This window comes from Leopardus geoffroyi, chromosome C3 (assembly GCF_018350155.1).
Source record: "Leopardus geoffroyi isolate Oge1 chromosome C3, O.geoffroyi_Oge1_pat1.0, whole genome shotgun sequence".
Taxonomy (NCBI): Eukaryota; Metazoa; Chordata; class Mammalia; order Carnivora; family Felidae; genus Leopardus; species Leopardus geoffroyi.
Genome location: NC_059338.1, coordinates 75,440,464 through 75,461,450, shown reverse-complemented (window position 1 = coordinate 75,461,450; position 20,987 = coordinate 75,440,464). Strand labels below are relative to the sequence as shown.

The 20,987-nt window shown below is 50.9% G+C and overlaps 1 protein-coding gene across 5 annotated transcripts in view; it reads right to left on the bottom strand.

Annotated features, from left to right (window-relative positions):
- The window catches only part of FAM135B (family with sequence similarity 135 member B), a 281,119-nt gene that overhangs the window by 32,030 nt on the left and 228,102 nt on the right, over positions 1 to 20,987 (bottom strand). For 4 of the 5 annotated variants that reach the window (XM_045453577.1, XM_045453575.1, XM_045453573.1 and 1 more), the window contains exons 8-9: positions 10,298 to 10,451; positions 7,661 to 7,710 (exon numbers count right to left, since the gene is read on the bottom strand). In XM_045453577.1, coding sequence (XP_045309533.1) covers positions 7,661 to 7,710; positions 10,298 to 10,451 — 204 coding nt within the window. Of the gene's footprint in view, positions 1 to 5,611; positions 6,230 to 7,660; positions 7,711 to 10,297; positions 10,452 to 20,987 lie in introns of those variants that run through there. The other variant, XM_045453578.1, reaches the window with a different exon arrangement.

Sequence of the window (20,987 nt, the reverse complement as noted above, 5' to 3'; positions counted from 1 at the left end):
GTCTTTGGGAGAATTATTTTTTCCCCTGGTTGATTACAGAAAGGGCTCCAGAAAAGGTTAAGGAAGCTTCTAATTAGGCCACAAGAGGACTCTCCTCCCTCTCACAGACGCCTGGGCCTGTGTCATTACAGATGATGGGCATGGAGGGGCTTCTCACGCAAGACCGAGGAGAGGCCCTTCACGCGAACAAGGAGGCAACTGGGCCCCACGCTGCTGCGGGTGAAGCTGCCTGAGGAACGCTCCACCACTCACCCCTGCCTCTCACCTGGGTTCTAACCATGCACCTTTGTTCACTCTCACACCCCCGGTTTATTGAGTGACTGTTATGTGCCAGGGGTGTGCGGAGCTTGGGGGAGCCACAGATGAATACAGCCAGTCCTGGAAGAGGCAGATGGCCCCGTGACAGTCAATCATTTAGAGAGTTATAATATACCTACTAAGTGCTGTGGAAGAGATATGTACTGAGTACTGCAGAAGGGTCAGGAAGCCTTCCTGGAGGAAGTGATAGCTGTGTTGTGTTCTCAAGGTAAATAAAAGCCTCTGTACCTTCCCTGAACTAACCAGGTTCTCTGACACCCAGAGCTTTGCAGTTACAGAAGAGGCCCCTGTCATCAGAGTGATCATACAATGTGGCCGGGTCCCTCTGGGTCTGTGAACAGTTCCCACATTCGAGGGGAGGGGGCCTTGAGGGCATGCTGGTCATTACTGCCAAAGCCCCACTCCGCAGTGGAGATGTTCTGGGGGGGTGGGTACAGCTTGGGAGGTTCCCTGGGGAAGGGAAGCCCAGGCTGAGGGGATCAGCCTCTGTGCCCGGCCTCACAGCATGGCAGAGGGGGGTCGTACCTGCACTGACATCTCCTGGAAAATCTTATAAAGGTACAATCTCCTGCCCCAGCCCAGATCAAATCAGAATCTGTGTTTAGCAAGATTTCCAGAAAACAAACAAACAAACAAAAAGATTCCCAGCTATTTCTTAAGCATATCAAGTTTGAGAAATTCTAAAATTTCTCAGGTACTCAAAAGACCTTCCACTGGCTGAGCTCTGTCACTCCCTGGCTCTAAATAATCAGAGCTGTGAGGTGCCCTCCAGAGTTCGTGTTGAAAAGTAACCGTGCCAGAGACTATGGCTGGCCATGGGAGAAGTCGCCGTGATCATAGGGGACAGTCACTCTCTACAGCTTTCGTTTCTCTGCTAGGTGACTGGGCTAATGAAACCTACGTGCCCAAACCTACAGACCAAAGCAAGGATTCAGTAAGAAATCTTGTAACATCCTTATCAGTGGGGTCATTGTTTTGACCCACATCACAAAGATGTATTCAGGCCTAAGTGAAATAATAAAAAAAAAAAAAAATTCCACACAATTAAGTAAACAACACAAGAAAAACCCAGGCCACCTCAACTGGTAGCTGTTCATTTATACCTGATAACTTATTTTCAGTATTTCCTGCTAGGAGGGTACAGCTTGAGGAAAGACCGTTCAACAATTTAAGGTCTCCTAGAAGTCTACAGCGGCAAACAAGAAAGAGTCCTTTGTATGAAAGGAAACCCAGTCCTTCTGAATTCTTACAGAAAGCTGGCAATTGCTTTCAGGTAGATAAACAGCATACGGTGAGCATGTCTGTTGTACCAAAGCACGTGGCTCAATATCACTAGAACCTTCCCATGTGGGTAGAGAGCACGCCCCATCCCTTCCCGGATCAGGATGCACAGCAAGGACATCAGCGTGTGTGACTGTTCCCTCCCTGCCGCTGGGCACACACACTGACTCCTTCGTGGTTAGCCTCTCAGAGAGCCAGGAGCCCCTCATCCTACACCTCCCGGTGGAGCCCTGACCTTACTGGCAGCTTCTGAACAAATCTTTCTGGCCAGGCTGCTAGCCCTGGGAAAGTTTCCCCATCACCGTATTGCCAACGATGAGCAAAGTGGCCGGCACACAGTAGGCGCCTAATAAATGTTATACGATTCACATGGCATAAAGATACATGTGAACTGCTCCATGACTACAGAATTCTATGTTTTCAACTTTTGGTAAATCACTGGAAAAGATTCCCCACCAGCCCCCACCTCCATCCATCCCCTTTGAGGGACACCTCACTCCTTGGTGTGACTGACCACTAGGTGGCGACGTCCTGCCTCTGAATACTTGCTGGGCTGTGAGCACCCTTTTGGGGAGTCGGGGAGGGGGCTCGGTTTCTTCCGCCGCCAGCACTAGGGCAGCTCTGTAGCTGAAGCCCACCCCCGGTCCCTGCTTCCCTTCCCCTCACCCAGCCACACCCTTACATCAGTGGGCTACTTTGATTGCTCTCTACAAAATTAAGCCCACAGCCACACCATCACTCAAAACCAGGGGTCTGGCGCCAAAGGAGGAAGGCAACCCACTGGCTGTTCATGAGACAGATTCAGCGGCAGCCCGGTTCTTACCCGAACCATCACAGGGACCAGATACGTCAATATAGCAGTGGGTTGCAGACCGCCTTGGGGCCAGGCGCTGAGCCCACCCCTTGGTGGTGGCCACCCTTTGGTGCCGCTGTTACAAAATGAATGGGGATAGGTCTGTGTGTCCCCCTGCATTTTCAGGGCTGCTCGGAGGGAGTGCCCAGTGTGTCACAGGTGGGAGCCAGAGTCCAGTCCACACGAGCCTGTGTTGTCACTGGCTTTAGCTGTAAATGTGATTAGCCACCCTTCCTGCTTCAAGGCCCGCTCTCCTTCTCGCCTCCTCCACATGGTCCCCAATGAGCTTGTCACCTTCCTGCATAGCTCCCTATGGCCTGGGGATTAATCCAAGCTCTTCACCATGCAGGGCACGCAGGCTCCTTCATCGTTAGCCCAGGCTCCCCGACGGAGCCTCAGTCGCCCCACTGGCTCCCCTTCTGGGAGCCCCATTCACTGATGCATAATCCTGGCCTTGGCCCTGAGGCTCTCTGTTTCACCTTCATTGCCCAGACTGTCCTCTTACTGGACACCACGAGGCTTTCTCCCACACAGCCTACGCTCTGGGGTCCACTAGTATCTGTCTCCCCACAGCAATTTAGCTAGTGACACATCCTCATGAAGTCCCACAAACACACACGTCTGTGTCCATATCTGCAGCCTCCACCAGCATGCAGGGTCTATCGGGACAGAGCCAACAAGTGGCAATGGAACCGTGTGCATGTGTGAGCTCATTTCGCCCTGAGAACAGTCCTGTACACGCGATAAAGCAGTCACCCAGAGGGGACATGGCCTGGCCAAACTGAACAGCCAGCCCACATCCTCAGGACTGTGCCGTGCAGTCCGGCAGAAGTGGCCTCTGACCACTGGCCCTCCCTGGTGGCGATGCTCAGGGGTTGCTGAGCCGGTGAATGAGCGTGTTGAATCCTGCCTCCTCCTGGAGATGAGCCAACAGCCTTGGGGTGACCACAGCTGCTCTAGGGTCACTTACTGGGACCAGCGTGACCAGGGTCACCTTTGGTAGCATGTAGCATTCCTGCAATTCATGAGTGCACCCGTTCATTCCACAAATGAGCCCTTCCGGGCACTGGAGGTTCGAGAGTGACTAAGTCACTTCCTTAGGCTGTGGGTCCCCCAGGGAAGGGGATCCCCGCTGAGTCCTCAGGGCCTAGTGCAGGGCCTGGTGAGTCCTGGGGGACTCACAAAATGTTTGCTGAAACGAATCGGCACTCCTGAGCCAACTCTCCCAGGTAGTTCACGGAAACACTGACCCTCTGTGGTCACAGGGACAAGTGGAGCACGGCCTTTGAACCACATGCCCTGCTGGGCACGTGTGGTGCCAGAACCTACTTTATGGCCAGGGTAGTGACAAGCGAGGTCGCGTGATGATTGTAGCAAACAGGACGGTCAGCTTTTTGTGCGTTTGCCACCCGCCAGGGCTGCATGGGGATGCCCCACGAGCTCCACCTCCGTGGTTTGCAAACGATGATTCTGCTTCCCAGGAGGGCGTCGTGGAGGAGGCGGGGAGGGCTCCAGCGCCTCTGCGGCCGGCGCCTGACCCTGTTCTGCCAAGTGCTGTGACTCTGGGCGAACAACCCGTCCTCTGTGAGCTGAGCCCTGATGCTTCATCCGCTGAGAAAAACAGGATCGCCCACGCTGGAGAACTGCTGCGTCCGTTAACTGAGGAAACGCACACAAAATAGCAGTCTGCAGCCCACCAGCGTGAGAGCTTACGACTCGGAGAAAAGGAGGTTAATCAAAACCAAGGGATTGTGTCTCCACTTCACAGATGAGAAAATCAAGGCCCATAAAGTGTAAGCAACTTGTCTTAAGTCTCATGGTTAGTAGGTGTGAAATTCAAAGCCAGGTCTCCCTGGCGTGGACGGGGCCACTTCTGCAGCGTGTCATGACTCCGGGTCACGACCACAGCCCCCCATCCACCCGGCACCTAGTGAGGTCACCCTGAGGAGAGGAGCACGGCAGGAAACTGAGGCAGAGGGCCGGGTGCTGCACAGCCCGGGAGCAGGCACCCCATCTCCCTCCACCACTTACTGGGTGCCCTGGCCGAGTGCTTCTATAAAGGCAAAGTCTCCGGGCGCCCGGGTGGCTCCGTCGGTTAAGCGTCTGACTCTTGATTTCAGCTCAGGTCACGATCTCACGGTTCGTGAGTTCCAACCCCGTATCGGGCTCTGTGCTGACAGTGCAGAGCCTGCTTGGGATTCTCTCTCTGCTCCTCCCCTTCTCCCCTCTCTCTGTCTCTCTCAGAATAAATAAACCTTTTTTAAAAAAAAAAAGAAGGCAGAGTCTCAGCGGTTACAGGGGGAGACTGCACACCACAAGCGCTTAACCTGCACCTGCCTCAGAGCGCACACTCGGGAAATGCCGGCTGTCTGGGAACCGGAGCGACACAGGCACGGCCACCAGCGGAGAACGCACGGGACACCCCAGCTCTGACCGCACACCGCGCTGGCAGCGGGAGAAGAGACGGTCGGCAGGGTGACGAACAGCTGTGCACGGCCGCGTTTTCTAAAACTAGAACCAAGAGTTCGGTAATTCGCAGATTGTGCCTCCTTGGGACGCCGCAAGGGGCGGAGCTGAGACCCCCGGTTTTCTCTGCTCGGCAGACCCCTGGGCCGGGCACTCGCAGGGTCCTCTCGTGAGCTCTCTCCTGGGCCCCTCACAGCAAGCGGGACACACGCACAGGAATCCGAGGCCCGTAGAGATCTTAAATCGCAGGTGCAGGATCACGCAGCTGACGCGAGGAAGGGCTGGAGCCTGGACTTGGGCCTGGAAGCCTGTGGACCTTTCCAAGGTGCCGCCACCCTGGATTCACTCAGGGGAAGGGGAGAGCGGCGGCCCCTGCTGTCTTCCGCCCGGTGGACCGCTTTGCCGTCCCTCTGGTGCACCGCCTTCATCACCTCCACGTTTAGGGGGTGTATGCTCCTCGTGGTGGCATCCAGGTCCCTTGCCAGCCACATCTTTCCCTTCCACACTCTCTAAGCAGACTTCTTGTGTCCCTCACGTGTCCCCACCTGTATCAGGAGCAGCGCCTGCGATGTGACTCCTTGCTGACCGTGACACCTAAGCCCCACCTTTCCTCAGGGCTCCCAGCAAATGGCCCTTCCTTTCTAGACCCTTCCACACCCCAGCACGCAGCACGACCTCTGTGCTCTGCCTTACCACCGGGAGGAAGTGTTTTGCTGACTTTATGACGTGCTTTAGACCAGGGGCTCTCAACCCTGGTGGCACAGGAGACTCACGTGGGGAGCTCTTCCTTTCGAATTGTTTTCTTCTAGTTTTACTGGGAAATAACTGACACAGAACATTGGGCATTCCAAGTGTACCACATCACGATTTGATAAATGCATACACTGTGACGTGATCACCGCAATCGGGTGAGTTAACACATCCGTCACTTGACCTGCTTACCATGTTTCCCCTCTTTGATGAGAGCACTTAAGATCTACCCTCGCAGTAACTTTCAAGCACACAGAGCAGTCCTGTCACCTTCAGTCTCCACACCGTGTATTACACTCCCAGAACCTACTCATTTTCTAACAGGAAGTCTGTACCTCTTGACCACCATCCCCCGTCTCCCCCTTCCTCTGGCAACCGCCGAGCTGTGCTCTGTTCCTAGGACTCGGGTTTTTGTTTTACGTTTCACAGGTAAGTGAGATCATACATGATCGGTCTTTCTCCGCCCGACTCACTGCACTTAGCGTGATGTCCTCGAGATCCATCCACGTTGTGGAGCGCCTGAATTGCTCAGTCGGTCGGGCAGGGCTGACTCTTGGTTTCGGTTCAGATCACGATCTCACGGTTCATGAATTTGAGCCCCACATCGGGCTCCGTGCTGTCGGTGTGGAGACTGCTTGGGATTCTCTCTGTCTCTGCTCTCTCTCTCTCCCCTCTCTGCGCGCGCTCTCTCTCCCCCTCTCTGTCCCACTCTCTCTCTCAAAATAAATAAATACACTTAAAAAAAGATTCATCCACATTGTCGCAAATGGCAGGATTTGCTTCTTATGGCTGAATAGTATTCCACTGCAGAGATAGACCACGTTTTCTTTACCCATTCATCCGCACATGAACACCCAGGTTGTTTCCAGGCCTTTGCTATCGTGAATAACGCTTCAGTGGATGCTGGCGTGCAGACGTCTCTTCGGGATGGTGATTACATCCTTGGATGTTTCCTCGGTAGCAAAACTGCCGGATCCTATGACAGCTGCCGTTTTAAATGTCTGGAGAACCTCCACAGTGTTTTCCACGGTGACTGTTCCAGTTTTTATCCCCACCAACAGTGCACGAGGCTTCCCTTTCCTCCTCATCCTCGACGGCACTTGACAGCTCTTGTCTTTTGGGTAACAGCCACTCTAACAGGAGTGAGGTGATGTCTCATTGTGGTTTTGACTGCTCCGGGGAGCGTTTAATGAATACAACTACCTGAGATCTACTCCCTCATCCTCTGTCTCCACCGGTTCAGGCTGGACCCGGGCAAAGGCACATCTTTCAAGTTCCAAGTGTGTTTCTGCTGTGCGGCAATGGTTGAAAACACTGGTCTACGAGACAGGGGCATCACTTTGCAATGGGATGGTCTTTTGAGCCCAGCTTCTAGCACTGACTAAAGTGTCACCAACCCTGAGCGGCCAGCCTTGGTTCCACCTTAATTTGCCTCTCGCTCTAGAAGGACAGTGGGTAGTACGCACCTAGGCCACCCAACACAACGGGATGTGAAAGTATTCCAGGGATCGCAGGTAACAACAGCACGCGTTAGCCAAGTGCCTATATTCAGCACATAGTCTCGATGCATGCTTGATGAACCCTTGGCAAATGCAACTGTTTCCATCGTCAGTATCATCGTGCTGCTAGCCCCCAGCCGTGGCTGAGGCCATCTGGGCACAGGCGCAAAGTCTCCATCACCCTCCGGGAGAGGCACACAGTTGGTCGTTAATACGTTTCGTTAAATGGATGAGTAATCGGCAAATAGATGTAGCGTCAGCTCCAGGGACAGAGACCTGTTAACTGGTTTCTTTTTTCTCCCAAAGCCTCTCGCAGAGAGCTAGAGGTCTAGTGGACACTTAGAACAAAGGGTGAGGAGGTAGAGGAGGTGCAGGTCTAGAGGGAGCATACGTGCCTCGTGTTTTCATCTCCGACTTCTACATCAAGCCAGCACCCATGTTGGCCCTGTACCGCGACTGCCCTTTGGACTCACAGGACCAGTTTTCTAATTACCTGTAGCTCAGAGCACAGCTGAGAAAGCGTTTCCTCAACAGCAAGGGACTCTAGGAAGAAAAAAAAAAAAAGATGCACAATAAAATGGACACACGCTGAAAAGTTGCAGTTGCTAACTACAATAAAGAAGCATACGTTCAGGTTGGCGTTTGAGTCACAGAAAGAAACACACGGCCTGAGGACTCTCCCTCTTTCTCTTCTAATTGCCTAACGGGGTCATATTTATAAAAAGGAGAAACCTGATTTGGAGCCCGGTGACCTCATACTAGATAAAGGTCAACAGCATCTCAGGGATGCCTTTCTGAGGAATAGAAGGCCCCCACATTCACACAGCACTTTGTGGGGTTCAGAGCGATCCCACATTCTTCTGGACTTCTGCAGGTATGTGCCTACAGGTGTGGATGTACATGCATCCGTGTGTGTGACGCATGTGGGGCCTGGGTTTGGATCTCCATCAGCCCCGTGAATGCTGGGAAGCACAGAGAAGTGGAGTAGCAGAGCTGAACCCAGACCACTGACTCTGACACTGAGGGTCATCCGACCTTCCCTGCCACCCACAGAGGAGCTGGCGATCTCACCTCTGATCAGCAGGAACCTCTGGCCTCCGGCCAGTGGTGATTTAATGCTTGCATCTGCCTGTATTAGGACTCTCCGCTAGTTCTATGACATGTGGTCGGGGGTTTGCACTTGGGCACGGCATCGGGTCCCTTTAAAGCCTTGCTGCCCAGATGAGTGGGACCAATCCATCAACACCTCCGGATCCTCAATGATGTCCTGATAAGCACATGCCTTATCCCCCTGCCCCCATCCAGCACCTTCCTCAGGTCTGTGAGTCCCACCAGGCACAGCGGACTTTTGTCATATTGAACATGACTGTGTCCGGGGCATCTGGCACATAGTAGAGGCTTGATAAAAACATGATGGTGAATGAGTGAGCAAATAAACCCAGTTCCTTTGGGCAAAAAGTTAAAACAACAAGTCAACTGGCCGTGTACAATCTCCATTTTCCCTTTGGGTTACGTAAGCTGTCTCTGATTCTGTGCATGCTTTTATGGTGTGTATAACATCTGAACCGGAAAAAAATTCGATGTTGCTACTGCATGATTCAGAGTAGTGCCTGACTTGTCTAGGGGGTCAGAGCTGGTAAGCCCAGATGGGAACATGGCACCACCGTTCATCAACCGCCCTGTACCGACTCCTTCACCCTGCAGGCCAGGCACTGTGTACGAGGGATCTGAGGGGGCCTCTGCTCTCCAAGACCCCACATCTGGTGGGGATGAGAAACATGCAAACAGGATATCACTCTCGTGTGGTGTGTGCAGTGCAGTAATGGACAACGTATGAGGCCATAAATACCTCCAAAGCCAAGACCGGCTCAGTAGGTCTAGGGGTGTAAGTGGGGAAGCTGAGGTACCCCAGCAGGACTGTTCTTAACCCTGAACCAGGCTAAAGACCTGGCCTCTGTTCTGGAAGCAAAGGGTCCTCAGCAGAGGACTGACAGCAGAATCACACCGTGTCACCTGCTGTCAATGAGAGGGATGATAGAAGGGACCCTGCCCCAGGAGCCACTGCAGGAGCTCTTGTCTTAGTCCTGCCGTGCACTGCTGTGTGTGACCCTGAGCGGTCACTGCACCTCTCTGATCTCAGTTCCACCATCTGGCAACAAAGAGGGACTCAGGCCCAGTGATGTCCATGATGTCTGATGAAGTGCATGGAGCAACCCATTCCCAGAAAACCAAAGATGATGGCTACTGAGAGGTTTCCGTAATCATCCAGATTAAAAACATATATAACATATATTTATATACAAATATACGAATATTTAGATATCTATACTATAAAGTATACATAAATATATTATTTATGTTATACATCAAAATATAGAAAATTTAGAAAACATATTATTTATGTTATACATCAAAATATAGAATATACATCAAAAAATAGAAAAGATTTTATATTATATATAAAATATGTTATATATTTTATATAAGATTATACAAACATACTAAAATTATTAAAATAGAAAATATGAAACAGGTATTACATTTTATATAAAATATGTAAAACATTAAAATTATTAACATTGTTATATATAAAATATGTTTATATATGTACATAATATATGTATATAATATATATGTATATAATAACATAATATATAGTAAAATTATATGTTATATAAAAATATATTTATATATGTATATAATATATGTACATTATATCTGTATATAATATATTTATATATGTATATAATATATAACAATATATGTATTATTTGGGGGGTTGTTTTCCCCTCTTGTAAGTTGCAATCCTGTGACTGCAGCCTCATTAAAAAAGAAAGGCTATAAACTGGCATTTTCCCTTAGGAAGCAAGTCAACATTGCGTCAGCAGTGCCCGGTGGCCGTAGCAGGTGTTCAGTAAGTGCCCTGTGGGTGAACCGAGGGGGGCTCCTGCCTCGACTTCCTGCAGGTGCATGTCCCAGACTCCCTCCCTCCGGAACAAGGTAACATACACGACACACACCTGGAGCATATCTGCCACCGTGACACTCACAAAACATGCCGCTCTCTCAAGCCCAGCCCAAGAGGGGCAGGTCGGCCGCGGCTTGCGGTGCCCCGCGCCCGGCCCCTTACCCAGCTCCGTGTGCGGCAGCTCGGGGACGTCCCTCATGATGACCAGGAAGTAGGCGCGGAGCCCCCGGTAGGCGTGCAGAAGCAGGAAGCACAGGTCTCGGTGCCACTTGTGTGCGTGCTGCATGCAGTTCTCCGAGGGCACATAGAAACTCCCCTGCGGGCGGGACAGACACAGAAGCTGGGCGCCACCATGCGGCTGGCTGGGAAAACAACCGAGGAGGGGGCTCACGGTTCCAGGGAAAGGAGAGTTTGAGTCCCTGCCTCTCTGTGCAGGAAAGACACGGAGATCTGCCGAGCCTCTGTCTCGTGCATTCATATTAAAACAACAACGATGATGATGATAATGGCAATAATAATAGTAATAGTAACAACGAATGAGGAGGAGGAGGAGGGCACTGACCTGGAAGGTTTGGGATAACCTAATGGGGACCCACTCACGAGTCTCGTTCCTCAGCCACTGCACAGCACTCCATAGCAGACGGGGACAGACAGAGGGGTCTCCTCTCGCAGGGAGATGAGGAATTTGTAGAGACCCTCCTGGTGGATGGGAGAGTGGTCCAAGAGAGAGAAAAATGCACTGCTGTGAGGTGGGGTGTAGTTGTGGGTTTAGATACACAACATGGCAGGTGAGTTTGGTGAGAGACTGAACCCAAGTCGGCCTCAGAGGCTCCGTACGTTGCCATCTGCTCACAGACGCAGGGAGCCTTAAACGGCTATAATGACCCAACTATGGTTTGTGTGATGAGGACAAGGTGGCCAAGTCACGATGTACCTGGAGACCCAGACACGACAGAAGAGAGGACACAGGCCAGTCCTGACTTGGGCACAAACTCAAGAGAGAAGGGTGTCTTGGGGCGAATTTCAGGAGGGATTTGCTTTGGACACAGAGAAAGGAAGCCCCAGGGAGGACCTTGGTCCACAGAGGAGGAAGGCGCTGAGTACTGGGCTGGAGAGTTCCATGGATGTGGGACCTTTCTGTCCATCTACTGCTCAAGGGGCCATGAAAGGACACAAATGGCTCTGCACGATCCCCTGCTGCCTGTCCGTCCTGCTGCAAGAAACTCCAGACGGCGAGTTGGTAGAATCCCACCCTTCAGGCTCTTGTGAGTGGGTGATGTGGCAGCCTCCTGCCTCGTTTGGTCTCCTTCCTTGCTGCCATCGGGGAGGACTGAGTTGGTCCATGGGGACAGGACAGGTGTGATAGGGGTCCGTGGCCATCGGCACTCATCTGCACTCTCAATGGTGCCATGAAGGCAGGCGATCACAGGTGTATTGTACTGGGTCTAATCACAGCATCACGATGAGTGAGTCACACAAGGTGCTACAAATCAGGAAACCGGGATGGAGGCATCCGGTCAGCGTCTGTCACTTGGCTCTGAGATGGCTGTAAGTCAGGTCCCTAGCAAAAAGACTGAGACGGAGTGGTGCCTGCAGGAGGTGCTGGGTGTGCTGTCGGGGGGCAACTCTGCGGGAGAGTAGGATTGGGCAGAGAGAGTCGTGCAGGACAACGGAGACCTCAGTCCATCCCACGGGGGGCTCTGGAGCTGCAGGGCCGTCGGCCTCGGAGTAGGGGCTGTGCATTGCACGACTGCACCCATGCACTGACCATTATCGAGTGTGGGTGACCCTGTGGAGGAGGTGGGGCCTGGGTCAGCAGCTCTCTCAGACACAGCGGTCTCCGGAGAGGGGCTTGGGCAACTGGCCCCTCCAGAGAGGGGCTTGGTTGATTGGCTCCCGACATCCCTGGCAATGTGAAGAAGCAGTGACTCAGGCCCGAGGAGGGATGTGGGCAGCGTGCCACAGGACCCGCTGGAGAGGCCTTCTGTGAACCCTCCCCAGGGCCTCGACTGAAACCTGGCTTTGCATTACGAGGCCACCAGGTCCCTTTGGATTTGAACTTACGAGACACATTCAGTGAGGTTTGGAACCAAAAGACTCTTCCATTTCATAAGCAGAGAATTCAGTCAGCTAGGCCCTCAGGTAATCCACATTATCCCCATTTCTCATCCTTATTCTGTAAGGATCAGAAGTCGGGGCAGTTATAGAAAGACAAGCAGAGCCTGTGGGTAGCAGAGTGCACGTGTCAGACCCCCAGACCCAAGGAGCAAGAAGGAATCTGCTGTTCGCAAGGCATCTAGGTATTCCCCTGATCTTGACCTCATTTGGTCTTTGGCAAACACCATACAAAGCAGATGCTCTAATTCTGATTTTCAAAATTAGAAAATACATATGGTAAAAAACCTCAGTGTTTCCAGAAACAATCTAAAGTGCCTCATTCCCCAGAGTCCAGTAATTTCTTGTGGGTCTTCCTAGAAGACTTCCGTACATACATGTGCACATGTGTGTTATGTATGCACATCCTGGAAACACACGCAGACACACTCACACGTGGGAAAAGGCTGTGGGCGGTTCTCTATTCCTTGCTTTTATCACTTACCGTGCCTCAAAGCTCTTTCTGATTAGATCAAATAATAAGTGGTAGGAACTTCAATTTCTGTTTCATAGATAAAAGATTGTGGGTCAAAGAATCAAATGATTTGTTCAAGGTCACCCCACTCTTCCCGCAGAAGAAATGATTCTCAAGGCCAGGTGCTAAGTGGGGGGAGTCCTTTCTCAGTGTGCCACATGCGTCCTGGAGACCGTGCCTCGCAGAGGACAGATGTTCCATCAGGCCTACTTGCTTTGACTGAGGCATTAATTTAAGTCCTGCCTGCAGTGGCTGTGACTAAGCAGAAATGAAAGCGGACAGGGGATTAACAAAGGCATCAGATCCAGGAAGCTATGAACCCCCAGTCTGCTTGCTTCCAGCGGCCCCGAGCATCCCGTTTTCTGGTCCTGACACCTGTTTGCCAACGAATTTCCTTATCACCGATGCCTCCTTTTGAAAATGCTTTTCAGGACCTACTGAAGGCAAGGGATCTTCGAAGTCCGATATTGACTTTGACTTTTAAAACTACATACCAATCTCATGAGGATTTTTCAAAAGACACATTGGGTAATCTTTGGGGAATCTTCAGAAGGCTGATTCAATATGATGACAGATAATACAAAGTCAAAATGGTAATCCAAAGAGAAATAAAATACATGGCCTGAGATGATTATGAACAAAACAAATCTTGTCCCTTGTAAAACAGCCAACGGCACAAGGCTCAGAAAGTGAGTGGGCTGACGCAGAAGGCCCCACTAGCCGCCCCCCCGGGCCTGCAGAGCCGGCACGGGAGAGCCTGTGCACCTCCACTGACGGTGCACGGAGCGCGGCTGAACGGCACAGTGTCCCCACACGAAGAAAGGACACTCGAGCACCGTCCTTTCCAACAGTCTGGAAAGACACACAGGCCTCACACGAAGAAAGGACACTCGAGCACCGTCCTTTCCAACAGTCTGGAAAGACACACAGGCCTCACACAGGGCCAGCCGAACATCAGGCTGCATGTGAACTCACGATGGAGAGCTCCGGGCCAGGGTCCACCCCACCACAGGCACAAAGCAGGTGTGAAGAGCGGAAGGTCATGACGCGGCCTCTCCGAGCGGCTGTTAAGGATCAAACAAGACTATCGCGGTAGAATCCTGACGCAAGCCACGTCCCAGGGTAAGGTCAGCGGGCGTGAAAAGGACCTTCGGCTCCCTCAGGATGCACCGGTGGTCCCCAGGGATAGGCCTACGGATTATGCAGCTTAGACATCAACAGTGATCCTCTCAGAAACCTAAAAATGGAGTTTTTAGTGTTTATTTATTTTTGGGAGAGAGAGAAAGACAGAATGCAAGTGGGGGAGGGGCAGAGAGAGAGAGGGAGACACAGAATCCGAAGCAGGATCCAGGCTCCGAGCTGTCAGCACCGAGCCCGATGCAGGGCTCAAACCCACAAACTGCAAGATCATGACCTGAGCTGAAGTCAGAAGCTTAATTGACTGAGCCACACAGGTGCCCCCCTAAAAATGGATTTTAACTCAACTGGAGTCCCTGCTGAACCATGGTTTGATGAGAACACAGAATCTGGAGTCCAATGGGCCTGTGCCTTGCTCATCGATCAGCCACTCGTTAATGGCGTGACAGGCTAACCCCTTCCCCTCTGAAGCGTCTGTTTCAGATGAGAGGTGGGGATAGTAAGAAAGCCTCAGCGCTCACCTGAGAGCCTGGTTTACGGTCAGTACTCAAGAGGTGTTCATCAGGAAGTTTTGCTTTGTACTTCCTTCATTCCCCAACAGAGAGCCAAGCTTGCCATCACCTCTGACCTTCCTATTAACGCCTCTCCCGTTTACGTGACCAGGTCTAATCCTGCCCTGGGCTCTAGATCACCATTCCAGGCTTCGGTTGGATAGGCGGCCTGTTGTCAAAGAGGCAGCTTAAAAGGAGCAACTTGCTGTCCCCCCTCAATCCTTCTCTTCCCTTTGAGCATCTTTAGTGGACCCATTTGGCCCAACATACACAAAAGCCTTGCATTCTCCCAGACTCCAGATCTTTTTCTCACCTTAGAATCTGTAAGAAAGTCTCGAAGGTTCTGTCTCTACCACGCTCTCACGTCAGCCCTGGTTTGAGTCTATGCTGCTTGCTTTAATTATTAAACCACCCTCCTCATGGGCCTCACCCCTCTGGTCTTACCTTCCTCCTGTGGCACTGGTGTGTGCGAGTTCGTTCACAGCGTTACCCACTGTCTACAAGATCAAGTTCAAATTCCTGACTACGGCATTCACAGCCTTCAAGCCCCGACCACATTTCCAGCTCATCCGCTGCCTCTTGTTGCATAACACAGCTCTCTTTGCTTTTCTCCTTTTAAGGGCCTGTCCTCTGGCTGCCTGAAACTCACCACCAAGACTTGGGTCAAATGTCCTCTCTCTGTGAAGCTTCTCCAGGCTCCTCTGCCAGGGTTCTGCACACACCTCCTTAGACCACAATGATCCCCCCCACCACCCTACCTGAATCCCCTGAGGGTACAAGCGGTTTGTCATTTGTCTTTGAACCTGAAACAGCAGAGAGAAATTCAATGATGAAAGAAAGAGAGAGAGAGAGAGAGAGAGAGAGAGAGAGAGAGAGAGAGAAAGAAAGAGGGAAAGAGAGAGGGAAAGAGAGAGGGAGGGAGGGAGGGATGAAGGAAGGAAGGAAGGAAGGAAGGAAGGAAGGAAGGAAGGGAGGGAGGAAGGAAGAGGGGGCAAAGAAAAAAAGAGAAAAGGAAAGGAAAAAGGAAAAGAAAAAAGAAAAGAAAGAAAAGAAAAGAAAAAAGAAAACAAAAAGGAAAAGGAAAAGAAAAAAGAAAACAAAAAGGAAAAGAAAAGAAAAAGAGAAAAGGGCTGTTGCATCCACTGGGGGTCTTGACAAGGCAACACGGGCCTGGATTGAAGGTTCAAATCACCCTCACCTCCCCCTTCCTTACAACCATAGGTTTTGGGGCGCCTGGGTGATTCAGTTGGTTAAGCGCCCGATGCTTCATTTCGGCTCAGGTCATGATCTTATCGTTTCTGAGTTCGACCCCCACATCGGGCTCTGCACTGAAGGTACAGAGCCTGCCCGGGATTCTCTCTCTCTGCGTCTCTCTCTGCCCCTCCCGTGCTCACTTTCTCTCTCTCTCTCTCTGTCTCTCTCTCAAAATAAATAAATATACCACATCTTCTTTAAAAATAAAAAAGAACCATGGGTTTTCACACAATTCTGGAATTGATACTGGAATTTGGGTTTGCTACCCTACCACAAAAATCATGCTCTAGATCTCTATGTCCTATAGAAACACACTCAACTTACACTTTACATGAGATGCACACACAATCTGATATTCATTCGGCATGGGGTAAGCGCGGATAACTTTTCATTTAATTCAAACACGCCCATGAAAGTGAGGCACGTTTTTGTACAGAAATATCAGTACATCTTCTGTGTTGCAGTTGTGGGAGAAGGCATAAACGGAATGGGGTTTTAATATTCTGGATGCTTATTTGAAACAGGAACGCAAAAGCTCCATCAGACCTCACAATCTAGAATTCTATTAATAGTAGCTACTGTTCATCAGATGCCTGCTGTGTGCCTCATACCAGTTTTCGGTCCCTGGATTCCTCTTCCTGGTAATTCAGGGGATTTTTCATTATTATCTTATTTTTAACCAAGGAGCAAACTACGATAGCATTAGTGCACTAACGTTTATTATTTGGCCCTAGTACGCGTCACGCATTATGTGTTCTATGTGTGTTAGTCATTCCATTCTTATGCCAAGCCTGCAAAATTAGTGCAATTATTTACCCCCATCTTGTAGACTGGGAAACCGAACCCCAGTGTGGAAACAGCCTGTCTACAAGCCTCACGGCAAGCAAGTGGCGGATCAGCAGTTCAGACACGGGCCGGCGCTGAAAGCCTCGCAATGCTGACCTTACTCTTGGAACTGAGATGCGGGAGGTTTATAGAGTCAGCCTGTGTCCCCACCTTTGGGATGCAGGAGAGTCAAACCTCTTCCCTTTTTTTTTTTTTTTTTTTTAAATACAGTAGGGATTTTAGTTAATAATAATGTACCAGTATTCGCTTTTTAAGTTTATTTATTTTGAGAGAGAGAGAGCAATCGAGTGCTGGGGAGGGGCAGAGAGAGGTAGAGAGGGATAAGGCCAAGCAGGCTCGGCCAGCGTGGAGCCTGACGTGGGGCTCGAACTCACGGACCACGAGATCACGACCTGAGACAGAATCTAGAGTTGGACGCTTAACGGACGGAGCCACCCAGGTGCTCTGAAGAGTGGAGCCTCTAATTCCCGTTAGAGCCCGGGTTTAAAAAGGTACCCAGCTCTGTAAATTCCGAAGAGAATCAAAACCCCTTGGGGCTAGTCTTTGCTTTGCAACCAACTATCCAGAATCCCGGAAAACACCTTTGTCTATCTGTTCTTTCATCTGGTCAGCAACAGACGGCCGCTATCTGGGTGAGCAGTCCCCGATTTTGTGCCCCAACACACAAGACTGCAGGAACCAGCTGTGGGCTGGACTATAAGAATCTCTTACTACAAGCGGCTGAAATCTAGAAATCACAGATGACTTCGCATCAGCACGACTTGATCTACGTTGCCCCTAGTGTCCTCTTACTGACATCCCACACGGCTCCTTGAGCAGGAGAGAGGGAAGCAGGTCAGGCACAGGGGTCAGTGAGGCACCTGACAGTCCCCGGTCTAGGTTACACTCCCGCCTAGGCGTCTCTCCATTCTACACGTATATGCTCGCTGCCCTCCACCCGCACATCGCTCCAGGACCAAAGGATCCCCCACGCGACCACTGAGTGACCACAGAGAGATCTGTGTGGCTCCGGCCGTAAAAGAAGTAAACTTCGCTTGGTGTTTCTCTCCCTCTGTTGTACACACGCCTGCTCTTGGAATCAGGGACGGGATAGCGTGCGTCGACTCCCAGCTACTGCCGCCCTGTGGGCAATCCAGCCACGCGGCTGACCGAAGCGAGAGCTGGAAAAGAGGGGGGCCGCGGTGAAGCAGAAGACCTGCCTTGAGCTCTCTGAAGGGTCATCGTGGGGGGCGTCGCGCACAAGGTCCCACGGAGTGCATCTAGAGGCACACGTTGTGGGTGAGAATATGGCTTCTCCGCTCTCGATGCGTCTTGTATGTGGAGGGACACCCCTTTGTGTGACACCCCCAGATCCTCTCTGCCCATTTATTGGGCAAATGGTGAGTTTGGGACAAGAAACTGGGAGCTTCCTGGTCTTTTTTGGGGGGAGCAAGTCCTCCCTTGGAGGCCCTTGTCTCCATCCCCCTTGGTCCCGGGGGAGGCCTGGCAGAGGATGTGCTCAGCCGGGGGCCTGCATCTGTCCAGCACTGCTGCACCTGAGCAGGGAAGCAGTTCACTCTAGAGTTCAATATCCGGAAGCCCCCTCGGTCAATGATGGAAGCCAAATGATCTCCTAGTTTAGTTTACTTTGGTTTGGTTTATTTATTCTGAGACACAGAAAGTTCGAGCAGGGGAGGAGCAGAAAGAGACAGAGGGAGAGAAAGAATCCCAAGCAGGCTCCATGCTGCCAGTTCAGAGCCCGATGTGGGGCTCGAATTCATGAAACTCATGCCCTGAGCCGACATCCACAGTCAAAGGTTCAACCGACAGAACCACCCAAGTGGCCCTATGATCTCCTACTTCAGTTTCATCTCCAACGTGTCTTATTACTTTGTCTTTCTGACTGGCTCAGCACTCAGTTGGAGAGAAGAAGGTATTACATCCCAGTCACCCTCACACCCGACAGCAGATCTGATCTCCTCTGGTGACAGTCACTGCATTAATGCTGCCTCGCTGTGGCAGCCTCAATCGCCTGGGTGCTCAGGGCCACAGGAAGCAAGTGTGACAGGTGGTCAGTGTTGGGTAGAGGGCCAGAGGAGACCAGTGGTCATCGTTTTCATTCCTGATTCCTAAATATTGCTTTCTCTCCTGTTTATAAGCCTGTTTTAAACAGCACTTTTTGAAAGGCACGGTTTTGATTCAGCTTGCCCCCAAATCACTGTGACATGCATTTTCTTTTACTTGTATCTTGTGGGGCAAAGCCACAGACCCATAAACATTCAGTGGGCTTAGCATTACAGGATGACCTGGGGTCAAGGGGTCAAGTCTGACCCTTGCTACTCTCCAGCTCTAACACTTCAGACAGGGACTAAGCTGCCCTCATGGGGCAATACTAGGGGTAAAGGGGAAAGTTCCTTACCTTCCACAGAGCACAACACACACACAGTGTTAGTCTAACGATTTTACAGGTAAGAATTCCATACAAATCCTTCCCACTAATGCACTTAGTGGCATTTTCTTTAGTAAACCGGTCAATTACTGTTTGACCAAGAGATTTTTTTCTTTTTTTTAATATATGAAATTTATTGTCAAATTGGTTTCCATACAACACCCAGTGCTCATCCCAAAAGATGCCCTCTTCAATACCCATCACCCACCCTCCCCTCCCTCCCACCCCCCATCAACCCTCAGTTTGTTCTCAGTTTTTAAGGGTCTCTTATGCTTTTGACCAAGAGATTGTTGACCTGTTTAGAACTTCAAAAGGTAAAAATTCATTAGCAATGAAATAACTGGATATACTGACCCTGAATAATCCATCACCATCTTACAAGTTACCTTAATGGCTGTGATGCATTTTGGGTGAATGCCTATATACTGTTGATCTACTCGACTAGAAGGATACTTACACATGACAAGCATTATGATAGAGAGTCCCATTGGGTTTCTCTTTTTCTTCACCAAGTCAATGGGGTCAGTGCATCATCACGACCCCAGTTATTCTCTATTTGGTGCCTCCTGGGTGCCCACCGCCATGCTATAAACACTTAAGCTCCAGAGATGAGAATACACTGGAGGCCCACCTGGAGGAAAATACCCTCTGGCTGGAGGAACCAGGGGCACAGACCCCTAACTGCAGGAAGGTCTCACACCAGGAGACACTGTACGATGCTGAGTGTGCGGAAGGGTGCGAGCAGGGGAGGCGCCCTAGGAAAAGGTGATGCTGCAGCCGAATCTCGAATGGTTAGGCAGAAAAGGGATGAGAGCAAGGACAGAAACCGCCGTAAGCAAAGACGCGGGGTGAGCAAATGAATAAAATGCAGGGAACTACAACCCCTGTCACCCTGCTGAGGTGCACGAGTCCAGGATGCAGGTGGGACGTGGTCGTGGAGGGTCAGGCACATCGTGTTCATCAGAACTCAGTTACCAGGAACCCAGAGACACGTACGACAGGTACAAAATGTGTGCCAGTGAAGCAGGCAAGGGGAGATGGGGAGGCAGGTGCTGAGCCTCTGTTCTCCGACTCTGGCTTCTCACTAGTTGCTGCATTCGGCCCTCCAAACCTTCTGGGAAAGTTGAAATCATAATGTAAACTTACAAAAGTGGAACGGGCCCAGAGAGATTAAGTAAATGGCCCTGGGTCCCATTAAAAACAAATGGCCCTGGGTCCCAGAACTACTAAGAGACAAATCCAGGGTTCCAAAACTGCATAGCCACACTCTTTCATCCCACAGGGCACTATTCCGAATTCACCAGAATCAAAGTCTTCCCAAACAAGGGCAAGGCAGTGAGGACAGGGATAATGGCCACCAGAAGTGCTGGATTAATCACGCAGCACGTGAAGTGTGGAGTAATTACTACTGCCATCCCCAAGAGGCTGGTTCCAAGACCACAAACTCTGACGTACCTGACCATCCCCGAGAGGCTGGTTCCAAGACCACAAACTCCGACGTACCTGCAGAATGAGGTACCCCCAGTCTCAGGGGGATACTGTGACCGTTGAAAGTGTTTCTGTTTTGGAAACTCGAGATGTTCACTATGGTCTCTTAAAGGTGTAAAATTCTATGCTTTTGTGACTTTAATTATGAAAGGTATTAAATTCCTTCAGCCGACACTGGGGCAGATATCGACCCAGCAACCGCAATTACTCTCCTACTGCGAGCTATGAAGTCTGTCATGCGGATTCGGTCCTTGTCTCTCCTCCTGGTACCTCTGGTGCACTCTTTCTACATGGCTCATTCTGTAGGGAACCTGGGAACTAGACCAGAGCAGATCAGCACTGAACATGGATTCTACATTCTGATAGCAAACTTCCAAAGACCCACGTGTCTCCTCATAAGCCTCCTTATCTGAGATGCATGGAGTACCCAGACTCATGTCCAAGAGCAAGGTGGCCAGAGCCACAGTAACAGCCGGTCCCAAAAGTAGATGATCAGAACAGGGTATGGCTGTCGCTTGA